The sequence below is a fragment of the Pezoporus wallicus genome, unplaced genomic scaffold, assembly GCF_028554395.1.
Source record: "Pezoporus wallicus isolate ANWC-B61680 ecotype Strahan unplaced genomic scaffold, APGP_CSIRO_Pwel_v1 contig_5261, whole genome shotgun sequence".
NCBI lineage: Eukaryota > Metazoa > Chordata > Aves > Psittaciformes > Psittacidae > Pezoporus > Pezoporus wallicus.
Window position 1 is genome coordinate 1,573,868 of NW_026642423.1, and position 15,219 is coordinate 1,589,086.

A 15,219-nucleotide genomic window follows, 5' to 3' on the forward strand; every position below is an offset into this window, starting at 1 on the left:
CCCGGGGTACGTCACTGCAGGAGGGTGATGCACCTCTGGGTGCAACCTGGTGTCACCCGCTGCCAGGGGTCCTGGGACACCCTGGGACAGGAGGGTGGCAGGGGGGCTGCGGGCTCCCCCCAGCCCTGGTGCTGGGGAGGGTGTCCTGAGGGGGTGCAGAAGGGTCCCTTCTGTCTGCCACTTCCCCTTCACTCTGGGTGAAGCTTTTGCAACCTCGCTTCCTCCCCGAGCAGCATAAAGCGGGCTGTGAAAGGAAGGGGTGCCAGGAGGTTGCACGGCAGCAGCCTCAGGTGAGAGCCCCTCTGGCTGGCCTGGTGACCCTCGGTGCCGGAGCCCTCTGGGGGTGACGCTTGGATTCATCCCGTGCCCCAGAGTTTCCTAGTGAGAACTAGCTTGGGACCAGGAGAAGACCCCAGATTTGGGGACAGCAAGGGCAGCAAGCGGTGAGTCCCTAGGGTGCTCCACTGGAGACCGGGGCTGTCCTCAGGCTTTGTTGGCTCCCCAGCACTCAGCTGAGATCCCTCACACGTGGAGTGGGCTGGTCTGGGGGCCAGGGTGGGCTGCTCTGGCTACCTGAGGGGCTGCCTGCTGTGGGGCAGCGGGAGGTGGTGGGTGGGAGCCACCAGGGCTGTGCTTGGGGCTCATCTGGGTTGCAGAACCCCTATGGTCCCCATGGACATCAACCATGCGTGCCCCAGGGTAAAGTGCCTGCTCCCATTTCCTCGCATGCAGAACACATCCCCATGCCATATCCCTCCTTCCTATGCCATATCCCTCCTTCCTCGAATCCTTTGGGGACCCCCAAGGCCACCCCAGCATCCCACCAACTCTTCTGGAGTCAGGAAGGGAAATGGGGTGCTGCTTGTTTCCCCAGCCAGGCCATCTGCAGGGCATCTGTGGGTGGGGAGTGCCTGGTCCCAGAGGAACCGCTGGGATTTTGGAGTGGGGAGGCAGAAAGAAGCAGCCAAAAATAACTTTAGGGGAAGCTCTGGTGTCCGGTTCTACCCCACGTCTGCAGCAGTCCTGCTTGGGAGGACCTTCCCCCATCGTCACTGGCAGTGTTCCCAGATGTGGTCCTCTGGGATGTTGGGGTATCACCATCCCAGGATCACCATCCTGGGACCACCACTGGAATGGGGCTGGCAGAACCAGGGATTTTTCTGGGTAGGGGCACCTGCCCAGCTGCAGCAGGGAATTTCTGCTGGGCAGAAGGAGAAACGTGGTCCCAGGAAGGGTTTGGGCTCAGACAGGGCCAGCTTGGGACCAGAGACCCTCCAGTACTGTGGAGACTCAGCACCCCCAAGCAGCACTGGCATTGCCAAGCTCTGCAGGGGCTTGGGGGCTCAGAAATGGGGCAGATGAGTGAAACTAGAGTGAAATGTGAGCCCAGATCCATATTGGGAGAAGGCTGAAACTCAATGGTCTTTGAGGAGGCAGGGACAGAGCAGGATGTCCTACGTGAGAAGACAAGAAGAGCTACTCTCACCTGTGATTTCCCCATCACGGCTTAGTGCAGGAGACACTGGCACGTACAGCACCACCCAGCTGAGAACAGGAAAACCAGAGACATGAAGTATTTCCAAAGCTGCCTGCAAAGGGTGACACGGCCTTCCGTCTGGGTCGTGAAACTACTCATGCTGTGGCAGGATTCAGGGGAAGTGGAAGAAGGGTGTGAAACGACCTTCAGACCTTCTCAAGTGCTGCCTGCTCTGGCCACCGCGACCGCAGTCTTGCTGCTAGCTGGGATGGCAGGAGGGGCAGCTGCAGCGGCGATGATCAAGGGGATGGAGAGGCTGGAGGGATCCAGAGGTGCTTGAAGGACTTTTGAGATGCCCAAAAACCTCAGAGGGTCTTGAAGGACCTACACAAATCAGGGGATCCAGGGATGCTGGAGGGACCAGGTGATTCCTGGAAGGACATGATGGCTGCATGGAACCCCCCCAAACCCAAGGAGAGGTGGCCAGTCTGTGGGGGAACCTCTTCTTCCATGGGAGACAAGGAAAGGACAGGGTTGAGGTGTCTGGGGAGTGCTGGGGGTGTTGTACAAGTGGGCATATGAGGGACAGTGTCCATCTGCAGTGTCATTACCTGGCACATCATTGTTATAGTGGAATGATGGAGGGGGGTTTCTCACTGGCTGGGAGGGGACCTGGCAGGCAACAGGGATGCCAAGAGCACCCGGAGACACTGTCACCACTGGCCCACACCAGCTCCCCCTCCCCTTTGTGCTGCTTTGTGCTCCACAGACAAAATGGAATCGTACTCCTTCAGTGGGGATTTATCCAAGTTCCTCTCCTTCTACAACTACACCTATGACTACAGCACAGCCATGCCCGACACTGCTATCTTCTCTGCCCCGTGCCGGCCTGACACCTCCATTCTCAACAAGTACCTGGTGGTGGTGATCTACTGCCTCGTCTTCATCCTCAGCGTGGTGGGGAACGGGCTGGTGGTGCTGGTGGTGAACTCCAGCCACACCAGCCGCTCTGTCACCGACGTCTACCTGCTCAACCTCGCTGTGGCAGACCTGCTCTTTGCCTTCAGCCTGCCCCTCTGGGCTGCCTATCGAGCCCACGAGTGGGTCTTTGGCACCGTGATGTGCAAAGCCATCTCCGTGCTGCAGGAGGCCAACTTCTACAGTGGCATCCTGCTGCTGGCCTGCATTAGTGTGGACCGCTACCTGGCCATTGTCTATGCCACCCGGCCCGCCACCGAGAAGAGGCACTGGGTGAAGTTTGTTTGCTTGGGCATCTGGGTCTTCTCTGTGCTGCTTTCCCTGCCTGTGCTGCTCTTCCGTGAAGCTTTCACTTCTCCCAACAATGGCACCGTGTGCTACGAGAGCATCGGCAACGAGGACACAACCAAGTGGCGCGTGGTGCTGCGGGTCCTGCCGCAGACCTTCGGCTTTGCCCTGCCCCTCCTGGTGATGCTCTTCTGCTATGGTGTCACCATCCACACCCTCCTGCAGACCAAGAATGCACAGAAGCAGCGGGCCATGAGGGTCATCTTTGCCGTGGTGCTGGTCTTCCTCATCTGCTGGCTGCCTTACAACATCACGCTGGTGAGCGACACTCTCATGAGGACACAAGCCATCGCTGAGACCTGTGAGCGAAGGAATCGCATTGACACAGCCCTCTCCGTCACACAGGTCCTGGGCTTCTCCCACAGCTGCATTAACCCCATTATCTACGCCTTTATCGGGCAGAAGTTTCGCAACAGCTTCCTCAAGATCTTGGCACAGCGTGGGCTCATCAGCAAGGATGCTGTGACCCGCTATGGCCGCGCCTCCTACGCCTCCACCTCTGGCAACACCTCCACCACCCTCTGAGCCCTGCTGGGGCCCAACCCTCGTGGCTCCCAGCAGTTCCCAGCACCTCACATCCACCAGCATTTGCAGACAGCCCTCAAGATGCAGGTGGCAATGCCATGGGGATGGGCAGGGCCACCACTGGATGCTGGAACCTGGCTGGAAAGGGGCTTGTGCAATGAGGCAGTACAACCCCTCTGCCAGGGGAGTGATGCCAAGCGCTGCCCACTGTGCCCGCTCAGGGGCGGAGCCTGTGACTTCTGGGATTCTGCGCCCTTGCTGTGGGGATGGTGTTTGCGGCCAATGGCCATCCAGCAATAAAGGAGTTGGTGGGTTGGTCACCCAGACCGGGCTCCCTTTTGCCAAAGGGAGGGAAGTGCTGCAATGGGGCCAGAGCACATCTCTGGGGACGGTGGGTCCTGGGCTGCCCACCTCAGTGCCAAAGCAGTGGTGCCAGCTGAGCGTGGTGGGGTGTGGGTAACCCCACTTCCAGGCCAGGGGAAGGGCTGTCGCACAAGAAGCTATTGCAGTAGGTTCAGCATCCTACATGATCCCAGAGGTCTCTATCCCTGCAGCCACCCAGCCATGTCCTGGCACATCTCTGGTGCAGGGGTCTCTGTGCAGCATTTGTCCCACCTGGGGACAAAACCTCCGCCTTACTGATCCCGATCTGAGCCCCAGTGAAGCAAATCACTGCAAGGTTCCTGGGCAGCCCCTTGCTGAGACCAAGACAGCTCTGTGACCCCTGCCTGAAGAGGGCCAGCACCCGGAACACTCCCTGCTCCCCTCCACCCCCCCGATGCTGCAGTGACAGGACATCATTGTGCAAAAGGCTGGGAACTTCTACCTTACACAACCGTGATGTTTCTACTCTGGCTTGGGCAACTGGGGCTGGCACCAGAGTAGGGTAGAGTGGCTGAAGAGAGGGCTGAGACCCTACTGGGGTCACCCCTGCCACCCTGTATACCAGGCATTAGGGTGCCTGTACCAGCCTGCCCAAGCATCTCTGCACAGGAGTCCTGTCCTGCTCCTCCATAGTGCCTGATTCAGGCTCCTGGGGGTCCTTAACTGTGGAAGCATCAGTGGGTGCCAGCTGTATGCTGGCTCATGGGTGGGTATGGGGTTCCCCCCCAGCACCCACGTGGGGAGCCCTGGGGATTCAGGGCAGGGCAGGGACAGCCCATCACCTTTGCACCTGGAAAACGCTTGCCCAAGCGGTTCCTTGCAGCATGGCAGGAAGCCAGGGTTATTGGCCAAGAGTTGTGTCCGCTGCCCACTGCTGCTTCCCCGTGTGGGATGGGGCAGTTGCCAACTTAGCCTGGCTGCAGCTGGGATGCCCCTTATGGGGATAGTCCTCCCTCGGGAGGGCTTGGACACCTCCATGCTGTTCATTCATCTGTCGACGACCAATAGATAACACAGGAGTCACAGGGGTAGCAGGAGTGTGTTCTCTTCTGTGCAGACCAGCCACAAGAAAGACACATCTCAACCTGGGAAGTCAGGCAGCCGGACCTGCCTGCAGGCCCTGGACACTTTGGTCCCCAGCAAGTCGGAGAGGAGACAGTCAGGGCAGGGGGTATCCCAGGCCCAGTGTGAGGGTTGCAGTCCTGACTCATACAGCCTGTGAGTGCCTTTGCTGGTAGCAAAGCAGGCAGCAGCGTCCCTGCTTGCCCACGTCCACAGAACATGCGTGGCATACCTTACCCTGGCATAACCTGCCGAGAGAGCAGGCAGTGAGAGCCGTGCCATGCCAGTGTCACCCCCAGTGCCCCCCCATTGCCCACCTGCAGTTGTACCGCCGGGAGAGGAGGTGGAAATCCTTGTGGCAGCGGGCGCACAGCCCTGCATCGCGGGGTGCTGTGCTGGGCATTGCAGTGTTGATGCCCTCTGTCTTCTGCCACAGGGCATCCTTCTCCCTGTGGGAGAGCACAGGTCAGCTCTGGCAGGAGCATGCCTGGTGGGGGTTCATAAACATGCCCTGACACCCCAGACCCAAGGTGGTGAGCAGGATTCGCCTGAGCTCTGGTGCCCTCCTCTGGGCAAAAGGGTTTGTTCGGGCCTCCTGCCCGTGCATGGTTCCACACGTGTGGGGTACCCGGGACTCTCACCGCAGCAGCTCCAGCAGCCGCCCCTTCATGTCCCGGATGAGTTCCTGCTGCCGTGCCTGCTCCGCACCACGTGTGGCCTCCCGCTCCAGAGCCTCTCGCTGCGCCCGCTGCAGAGCCGATGCCCAGCGCTCGCCATCCTGCCGGGCCCTGGTGCAGAGCAGGGGGGAGACGGTGCCCCTGTCCCTCAGCTGGCTGTCTCTCCATCCATCCGTTCATACCTCTCTCTCTCCCTTTATCTGCTGACCATCCATCCCCAAACTGGCTCCCTACCCCCACAGCCACCTTACCATCTGCTGGGACATCCATCCATACATCTACCAGTTGTTCATCTGCCCTCTGGACTTCTGCCCATCCACGCCTCCATTTCTCCATCCACTTGTCCCGCATTCATCCCTCCATCCCTCTGTGTACCCACACATCAATTTATTCACTCCGAATTCATCCCTCCATCCACCCTTCCATCCCTTTGCCCATCTATTTGCCCCAAATGAATTACTCCATCCTTCCACCGATGAGTCCCCAGATTGACTCCTCCCTCCAGCCCTCCTTCCCCATATCCTTCCCTCCTTCCCCTGCCCATCCCCAGGGGCTGCTCCCCTGGGTTCAAGTGTGGCATCATGGAGGGTAGCAGGGGAAAGCCTATGATGGGTGGAGATGGGGTGGTGGGTGCAGGGGTTCCATGCCCAACCTGCTGAGCTGCTCCTGCAGCTGGGCCACCTCTTGCCTCTTTGCCTGGAGCTGCTGCTGGCTCTGCCAGGCCTCCTCCCGCACTGCTGCGGCCAGGGTGGCCAAGCGCTGTGGGAGAGGAGAGGCTCAGCCATGGCTCCCCCACCCCTCGTCCCTGTAGGGTCCCCTCAGGCTTGTCCATACCATGGCCATGCTGATGGCTGTGCTGGGCTCCCCCTCTGCCTGTTGTTCTGGCAGGGACTCCTGGGGACCACAGGCGATCTCTAGTGCCCGCTGCAGCACCTCTTCCATGGCAGCCACCTCATCTGGGGCACCGGCATCCTTTGGCATGTCCATTTGTCCCACTGCTGCCAGTGCCGCCTGGCATTCCCGCAGGTGCGAGGACACCGCTGCAACCTCTGCCTGTGCCGTGGCCAGCTGGGCACCCTGCTCCTCTGCCACCTCCCGCCAGACCCGTGCCTCCTCCTGTGCTTGCGCCAGCGCCCCCGATCCCCCCGCTCCCACCGCCGCCGCCAGTGCCTGTCCCAGGAAGGTGTTGGTGTCCCGCAGAGCCTCGGCCTCACGTGCCAGCAGCCGGGCCCGCCGTGCGCTGCCCTCCTCCTGCCGCCTGTGCCGCCTCTCCTCCCGTGCCAGCCGCATTGCCAGTGCCTGGGACGATGCCTTCCACTGCTCCAGCTCAGCCCGCAGCTGGGACACCAGTGCCCACAGGGACTCCTCTGTCCCACCCGGCTGCCTGGGCTCTGGTGGCAGGGAGCCCAGCGCGCACCCTGTGCTGGGTGGTGGTGATGCGCTGGAATCCCTGTTGCCATCAGACTGGGGTGCTTTGCCCGCGCTGTTTGTGTCCTCCAGCTCCTCTGCATCCACGTTTTCCATCTCCTCCTCATCCTTGTCCAACTCCGCTTCATCATCTTCTTCCACATCCTCCTCTACTTCCACATCCTTCTTCACATTTACCTCCACGTCCTCCACGTCCTCCTCATCCATCACCTCCTTCTCATCCTCCACCTCCTTCTCATCCTCCTCAAATTCCTTTCCATCCTCCTCTTCCACATCCTGCTCTAATGTCACATCCAAATCCCATTCCACCTCCTCATCTTCATCCTTCTCCACCTCATCTTCCTCTTCCACATCCTTCTTCCTTTCCATTCCCTCCACATTCCCTTCCATATCCTCCACCTCTACACTGCCTGCCCCCAGGGCAGCCAAGGTGGGTGAACACGGGTAGGCTGGCACCTTACAGGGTGCCGTGGTGAAATGGGCGATGCCATCAGGCCATCCATGCATCCTGGTGTCAGTATCATCTGCCTGTGGGGCTGTCTTTGCCAGGCTGCTCCCAGTCACCAAGCTGGGTCGTACCAGTGTCCTAGAGGGGACATGGGTTTCAGGTCCACCAGGTCACCCTCAGGGTGAGCAGGGCACTGACGCCCTCCCTCAGGGCTCCCTGGGCACAGCCAGCCTTTGGGGATGGAGAGGGCAGAAGGGCTGGTTATACCGGGTGGCTCCTGGTGACAGGGGACCAGGGTTGCTGTGTGTTTGTGCATGCACACATGGCATCTTTGAAGGCACAGGCACGGTGTGTGCATGCTGGCACAGGTGTCTGTTCCTACCCATGGCCACATATGGAGGGCTGGTACAGCTGCAGTGCCACATGGGCCTGTGTGCTGCTCTTCTATGCTGAGTCCCGGTACCCCTCATGACCCTGTCACCCCCAATGCCCCTGGTGCCTTCCACATCCCCAGGCTCACTCAGAGAACATGGGCCAGGCAGTGTCCAGGTCATCTCTGCACAGGGCCAGGTGGAAGGTGACACAGTCCAGCTCGTACAGGCTGCCCAGGATCTCTGCCCGGTGCTGGGGGCTCAGAAAGGGGCTGCGGGCGTAGTACCACTCACTGCAACCACAAACAGGATCATGCAGCCCTTTGTAACCCTGAGGGGGCACACATGCCTGCAGCACCCTTGACAATTGGGTGCTGCGACTGATGCCACGATGAGCATCCCATCCCCATGCCCCTGCTCTCACCGAAGGCTCTCGGGGTCAAGAAGGCAGAGCTGCAGGGACTCTGCCAGCTGCTGGTGCACCAGACAGTACCGCAGGAAGGCTCGGCCCCTGCCCACTGGGGTCTTCAGCTGGGGAGAGAAGAGGTCATCCAGCCCTGCCATGCCAGTCTGCTCCCCACACGCCTCCCCCCCAACAGCCCATGAAGGGAGGAAGAGGGTCTCCAGGGCCAGGACACCCACTGGGGGCAGCGGGAACCCCAGGGGGGAGAAAACCCTTTGTAGCACTGCTATGTGAATCATAGAATCACTGAATGGTTTGGGTTGGAAAGGACCTTCCTTGGATCATCCAGTTCCAACCCCTCTGTCATTGGCAGGGATACCTTCCACTAGAGCAGGTTGCTCTAAGCCCTGTCCAACCTGGCCTTGAACACTGGCAGGGATGGAACAGCCACAGCTTCCTTGGGCAGCCTGTTCCAGTGCCTCACCACCCTCACAGTAAAGAACTTCTTCCTTATATCCTCAGTGCCCAAGTGTGTGTACACCCCCAAACAAGAAGAGGCAGCCGCATTTGTGTGTGCCCACCTTGTCCAGGGAGGTGACGAAGCGAATGCCCTCATGCTCCTGCCGGCGCTGTGCCAGGCCCTGGCACAAGAAGTCCCAATAGTCCTTGCGCTGCCCAAAGAAGCTCTTCTTTTCCTTGAGGTCAAACTGGCAGAGATACAAGCTTGGGCTTGCTTGTTTGGGGGTGTTCCCCATCCCCCCAGTCTGTACCTGTGGGGCTGGGATCCAGCCAGCTACCCCAGCCAGGACAGTGTCCTCTGGCTGTCCCTTCTGGGCTGGCTCTGTGCCTCAGTTCCCCTTTTGCAGCACGTGCAATTACACATAGAATCATAGACTGGTTTGTGTTGGAAAGGACCTTAAGATTATCAAGTTCCAGTCCCTCTGCCATGGACTGGGACACCTCACACTAAACCATGTCACCCAAGGCTCTGTCCAACCTGGCCTTGAACACCGCCAGGGATGGAGCATTCACAACCTCCTTGGGCAACCCATTCCAGTGCCTCACCACCCTTACAGTAAAGAACTTGTTCCTTATATCCAATCTAAACTTCCTCTGTTTAAGTTTTAACCTGTTACCCCTTGTCCTATCACTACAGTCCTTAATGAATAGTCCATCCGCAGCATCCTTACAGGCCCCCTTCAGATACTGGAAGGCTGCTATGAGGTCTCCACGCAGCCTTCTCTTCTCCAGGCTGAACAGCCCCAACTTTCTCAGCCTATCTTCATATGGGAGGTGCGCCAGTCCCCTGATCATCCTCGTGGCCCTCCTCTGGACTTGTTTCAAGGAGGACACATGTGGACGTGGGTGATCCTGGTCTGATTGCTTGCCTGGCTGGGGGTGCCCAGGGCTGGATAATGCCAGCTGGGATCATTCCAATCCATGGAACAGCCAGCATAGGGTCCCCTCTGCCCTCAGCTGTGACACAGGGGAAACTGAGGGCAGGGAGCAGTGGGCATAGGGGAGCGGAGGTACCTGGAGGAGGAACTCCAGCTGGGCACAGAGGCTGTGCAGCTCCCGGCTCCCATCTGTCACTGGCAGGTTCTGCTCCCTGTAGCAGTGGTTCAGTTCAGCCACAGTCCCTGTGGGATGGCAGGGCTGAGCTGGCAGTGCCTTGCCCAGGCAGCGGGCACCCTGCTCCATCCCACACCTCCCACCACATCCTGGCTCCCGGCCCGGGGATTTCTGACAGCGGGTGAAAGAGGAACCTGCCATGGGGTAAAATGGGGGAGCAGGGGAGGGAATGGCACCCACCAGGGCTGGCAGCAGTGGCATGTGCTGCCCATGGTCTGGGTGTGAGGAGGGACCTGGCATGGTCAGTGTGAGATGTGCCATGCAGGGGACAGGCTGGCAGGGGACACGCTGGCAGGGGACAGACTGGCACACTTACTTTGCAGGTCCTTGATGATGCGGTTGAGTTCCCCATCCGCTGCCATGGCTGTCCCTGGGGATCTGCAAAGGCAGGGGCAGCAACAAAAGGCTCCAGGCTGACAGTCACCCGGCACCCCAAACTCTTCCCCAAGGACAGGGTCTGTCCCTCCAGCTCCATCCCAGAGCTGCCTTACTGTTCAGGTAAGGGGGGGGGGGGGCTCAGGCACCCCCTTTCCCTGCCTGTCTCCTCCATTTACATGGGGCAGGGGGTATGGGGTGTGCAAAGGTGCCCTATCCTGTATCCCTTTAGTTGTCCATGTGCCCTGTCCCAAAATGCCTCCAGGCTCTGTCCCACACTGTGCCCAGCCTCTGTTCCCATTCCTTGGGGGGGGCCTCCCAGGATTCAGGATATGGGTTGGCGCTAGGGAAGCACTGCCTTTGTTTCTGCTCTCAATTCCCTCACTCACACCGCAACCAGCGATGGGGGCTCCTGGGGGGTGGGGTGGGAAAGGGGGGCACACAGCCCCCATCATGCAGCCTCCCAAACTGAGCTTCCCCCAGGGCAGAGCCCCTTGGCACAGCATGCTGCCTGCGGGGCTGGCACAGGGTTTGGAGTGCTGTGGGGGGCACAGTGCAGTGGGGTGGTTTTGAGGGGTGGCACCCTGGAGACAGGGCTAGAGACAGTGCCCATGGAGGTGGCAGGTCTGGGGCTTGACACTGCAGGTGGTGGCTGGGCACAGGGCTGGGGGAGCATACATGTGTGTGCATGGGGGTTTGTGCTGCAGGGGGTGTGTGCCCTCACAGGAGTGTGTGTGCAGAAGCGTGCCCAAGCATGCTCAAGAGTGCGCGAGTGTCCTTTGTCCCTGCCACGGCATAGCAGGAGATTCCAGTTGCCTGGGTTCCCATCCCGGTGCCCTTGGGTGACCTTGGACAAGCAATCTTCCAACCTGCCCCCCTGCCCCTGCCTCAGTGTCCCTGTGAGGAAGAGCCCCTTACCTGTGCCCAGGAGCTGTGGGGTGCCCCGAGGTGCTCGCTGGGTGCTGGGGTGACCCTGGTGTGTCCCTGCGCCCGCCTGCTTCTCCTTTTGTACTTTGGCCAAGAGGAAGTGTGGAAGGTCGGGGGAGGAGGGGGGGCTGCAGGAGCCACCCCCCTTCTGCCTCACATCACATCAGGCACTGCAGCTTGGCCCATGGCACCCAGCTCCCTCATTAGTGGGTGCCAGCTTTGGGAAGGGGGTCAGTGAGGCTGGTCCCCCTGTGCAGCCGTTGCTTATATCCCTTCTGGGATGCAGTGCAAGGCTTGGGGGGACCCTGATGCCCTCCCCTGGGAATGGGGCTTGGGAATGCTTTGAGGGACACCCTGCAGTTTTGGGGAGGGGGGTCCAGGCCCCATACCCAGCTAACAGCAACCAACAGCAGCCCTGGGGTGGCAGCAGATCCTGGCACAGAGGACGATCACCATGACGAGCTGCAGCCCACCCCAGCAAGGCCCACAGACCCCCAGCCATCTGCCCCGACATGGGAGCTGTGCCCAGAGCTCAGCTGCAAACTTTTCCTGAGGTACCCTGGGCAAGACTCCCTGCCTCCCCTTGCTATCTGTGCCTGCGGGTCCTCAGCACCGCAGTACCCCTCCACTACTGTGCCTGTCCCACTTTGCTCTGCCAGCCCTGTCCTATGGGCTCCTTCTGGGCTGGGGACTAAACCCCCGGGGACGAGGTGGACAGGGGTGATGCCAGCTCACCCCACTAGTGCCGGGCATGGGGACTCACTACCATTCTGCTCCCCACCACCATCCTGTTTGGTGGATGCCTCCAGTGATGCCCAGCTGCCCCCACATCTTGCCCCCCACCATACCCCACCTTGCAGCACCTACCTGTGTAATGAGGGCCTGGGGGACACTCGACTCCCCCAGGCAAGGCCGATGCTCGGCACCAAAGTGAAAGTAGGAAGTGATGCTGAGTGGGAGCCTGGGCCTCCCCGCATCCTCCTGGTGCCTGGAGAGGGGGGTGTTGGGCTGTGGGGTGCCCCTGAATAGCCAAGGGCATGGAGGGAGCTGGTGGCAGTGCTTGGGGTGACCCCAGTCTCCTCAGCGCCCTCTTTTGCCCATGCCATCCTTCAATGCATGGTGCTGTGAGCTCCATGAGCTCAGCACCCCACATTGGATCGGGGGGGGGGTGGACAGGGTGTTCGGGGGGGAGCAGAGCATCACAACACTGTGCTGGGGGCAGGGGGGGATGCATATGTGTGTGCGTGCACGTGTGCGACTGCATGTATGTGCAGGCTATAGGGGTGCATGTGTACATGCAAGCCATGTACATGTAGTGGGCATGAGGCTAAACAGGGCACCTGTGTGTGTACGCACACACACGTGTCTGCCCGTGGGTGCACCCACCTGCCAGCTCTGTCTGCCCCACACCAGGCACCCCACCAGCAGGACCGTGACACAACAGCCTGGCAGTGGGGTCCCCTGTCCCTGCTCCATCCAAGGGCTGGGGTGGTGGTGGGGGCTGCTGGGGGGATAAGATGCCTGCCTGTCCTTGGCGCGGGTGCAATTCAATTAATGAGGCCTGGCCCTGGTTCAGTGCAGCAAATAAAGCTAATGGCCCTGCACAGGCCTGGTGATGCCCAGCCGGGGGGGGGCGGGGGCCATCTGCTAATTAAATGGGGGTGAGGGACCATGGAGCCAGCAGTGATGTCACCTCCCTGGTGCTTCGGCTGGGGGAGCTGTACTTGAGCACCCCCTGCCCACCAAGTCCTCTGCCAGCCCCTGGGTGCCAAGCAGGATTGGGGGACAGCCATGAGGTGTGTGGGACCCCCAAACTCCCTGCCCCCCTCTTTGGTGCTGCCGTTCGTTAGGAGCCATCCCGAGGCAAATGTAATTAGTGTCCAGGCCTGGCACTGCCGCTGCCCACGCTTGGCACCGGCAGCTGCCCCATGGGGATGGATCCTTGCCCGGCATCATGGTGGCATCACAGGGGCACATGGAGGGGCTGCTGCCAGACCACCTTTGGCAAAACCCCAATGGATGTGTGGAGTGTGTGTAGGGGGGTCCCCAGTGCACCCCGTCGCCCTGCCCTGTGTGAACTCCATGGTGGGGTAGGGGTGCCCAGGGCCATGTAGGGGTATCCTGCAGTAAGGGGTTCCCCTGGGTAACACTGTGCCCACAGCATGGTGCATCAGCCAGACACCCGCTGAGGGGCAGGCTAGGTCAGGGGGGTCCCTGAATGTGTCCTCAAGCTCTTGGGAAGGGGAGAGGCTTGGTAGGATGCCAGGGGGCTGGCAGAGGGGCAGGGAAGCTCTCCCCCCACCCCCCGTCCATGTGTAGGCACTGCCATTTAGAGTTTGGGGTAGGCATGAGCTGCCGGAGGGAAATTGAGGCAGGGTCGGGATAGGGGTTGAGGGTTGAACTGCAATGGAGAATGCACAGGCGTCTGGGTTTCTCCGCCCCAAAACAGAGGGGGCTGGAGAGGGGGGCACTGTCCGGCATCCACCCCAGGGGATGCTGTGCCCCGGAGTGCAGGCTGGTGAGTCCGGAGGGTGCCGAGCCCCGAGCCCCGTGTGCGAGGCGAGGGGGGGGGGGGGGAGGGGGGGGAGCAGGAGGAGATGGAGGAGGAGGGGGAGGAGGAGGAGGGGGAGCGTGGCGGAGCTGGCTCCCACCCAAGCACTGCAGGACATGGGCGGGCACGGTGCTCCCTGCCTGGCTGCCAGCGCGCAGGCGACGCTGGGGGACCGGAGGGGGGGACAGGGCCCGGTGGGACCGCAGACCCCCAGCCCATCGCCGCACGGCCCCGTGCCCACCGCCGGGCACCTTCTGGGCACTGCCCGGGCACCGGAGCTTGTTGCAGTCGGGCCGGAGGGGGGACACGGCTGGGTTTGGCCGCCACCCCGAGCGTGGCCCGGGGGGGTCGGCCGCTGCACACACACTCCCCCCCACCCTCCCGCGGGGCGACCCCTGGCAGGGGCACCATGACCCGGCTGAGCTGGTGCTTTGCCACCTTGGTCAGCTGGGGGAAGTCCTTGGTGTCCTGCCTCCTGCCCCTCCGCGCCTGCCGCCACCGGGAGGTAAGCGGGCACCGCCGGACACGGCGTTACGGTTAGGGTCTGCATGGGGGGCACGGAGATGGGGTGAGCTCCGGGTGTGCGGGGGGTTGGGGTAGAGGCTGGAGCTGGCCCTGCCTGCTGCGGGCAGTGGGGGGGTTAAACCGTGCCTGTGCATGCCAGGGTGCCGGGCATGTTCTTTGTCCCTCCTTGTGTTCCCCTCAGTGTGTCACTGGGACCCCCACTCCCCACAAACCTGCACCTGCGGGCCCCTGCAGTGCCTGGCTGGAGGGGATCCACTGGGATCGCTGTACAGTGCTTCATGCAAAGGGATCTGCTGGGATATCTGTGCCCTTACAGAGTAAGCGGAGAGGTGGGGGTGTCCCCGTGCTGTAGCACCCACAATGGGGCACCCGTGTGCCCAGTCTGAGGGGATTTGTGTACTAATAAAGCACCTGGCATGAGAGATCCCTGTGTCCATAAAGAGCCCAGCCTGGGGGATCCCTCCGTCCATAAGCACCAGGCACCGGGGACCTCTATGCCTGTGAAGTGCTCAGTCTGTGTGAGATCCCTGTGCCAAAAAATGTGCCCGGCATATGGGATCCCCATGCCCGTAAGCACCCAATGAGGGGCATCTCTGTGCCCATCAGCACCTCTTGTATGTGGGATGCCTGTGGCAGGGGACTGCCCCACAGTGGGACAGATCCCTGTGCTCCTGCAGTGCCCACCATGGGGACCCATCCTGCCCTGCCACCTGTGCCAGGGAAACTGAGGCAAGGAGGGGAGAAGCTGGTGGAGGGTGCTGGGCTCCCTCTGCGCCACCCTCACTTGGTTCCTTAACCTTTGGGAAGCTGCCCTGTGCCTGGCAGGGTGGCATGGGCCGCTCCGGCTGCACTGTGCCAGCAAAGCGGGTGCCAAAGCCACCGCTGGGCAGTGCCGGGGGAGTGTCACTGCAGGGTGGTGACAGGCCAGGGACCCAGCTTGGAGACTGGAGGACAGAGAAGCCCCTGGCTGCTCAGGGACCCCAGCGGGTGCCAGGAACACAGGACGGTGAGCTGCTGGGGGCACAGGGGAGGTGAGGGGCACTGGTGAGGTGTGGGCTGGCTGTTGTGTGGTGCCAGGTCCATCCCTGCGTCCATGTGTCCCTGATGC

The 15,219-nt window shown here is 61.3% G+C and overlaps 3 protein-coding genes across 9 annotated transcripts in view; 2 read left to right on the forward strand and 1 right to left on the reverse strand.

The window, feature by feature from the left end:
* Positions 1 to 2,232: 2,232 nt before the first annotated feature.
* LOC130610413 (C-X-C chemokine receptor type 2-like) lies at positions 2,233 to 3,740 on the forward strand. The gene has a single exon (XM_057430266.1). It carries the CDS (start codon positions 2,252 to 2,254, stop codon positions 3,326 to 3,328), a length of 1,077 nt encoding a protein of 358 aa, XP_057286249.1. The 5' UTR covers positions 2,233 to 2,251; the 3' UTR covers positions 3,329 to 3,740.
* Positions 3,741 to 4,783: 1,043 nt separating this feature from the next.
* On the reverse strand, positions 4,784 to 11,114 carry RUFY4 (RUN and FYVE domain containing 4). Its single transcript, XM_057430267.1, has 12 exons — positions 11,027 to 11,114; positions 10,050 to 10,111; positions 9,635 to 9,741; positions 8,683 to 8,808; positions 8,123 to 8,229; positions 7,848 to 7,991; positions 7,189 to 7,465; positions 6,286 to 7,092; positions 6,104 to 6,210; positions 5,416 to 5,562; positions 5,092 to 5,223; positions 4,784 to 5,022 (listed from the first exon to the last, which is right to left on the reverse strand). Exons 2-12 carry the CDS (start codon positions 10,093 to 10,095, stop codon positions 4,920 to 4,922), a joined length of 2,103 nt encoding a protein of 700 aa, XP_057286250.1. The 5' UTR covers positions 10,096 to 10,111; positions 11,027 to 11,114; the 3' UTR covers positions 4,784 to 4,919.
* A 2,873-nt stretch (positions 11,115 to 13,987) lies between these two features.
* The window catches only part of TNS1 (tensin 1), a 64,493-nt gene continuing 63,261 nt past the window's right edge, over positions 13,988 to 15,219 (forward strand). For 3 of the 7 annotated variants that reach the window (XM_057430386.1, XM_057430388.1, XM_057430394.1), the window contains exon 1: positions 13,989 to 14,091. In XM_057430386.1, coding sequence (XP_057286369.1) covers positions 13,996 to 14,091 — 96 coding nt within the window. In that variant the 5' untranslated portion in view covers positions 13,989 to 13,995. Of the gene's footprint in view, positions 14,092 to 15,219 lie in introns of all 7 variants that reach the window. The other 4 variants (XM_057430383.1, XM_057430384.1, XM_057430389.1 and 1 more) reach the window with 3 other exon arrangements.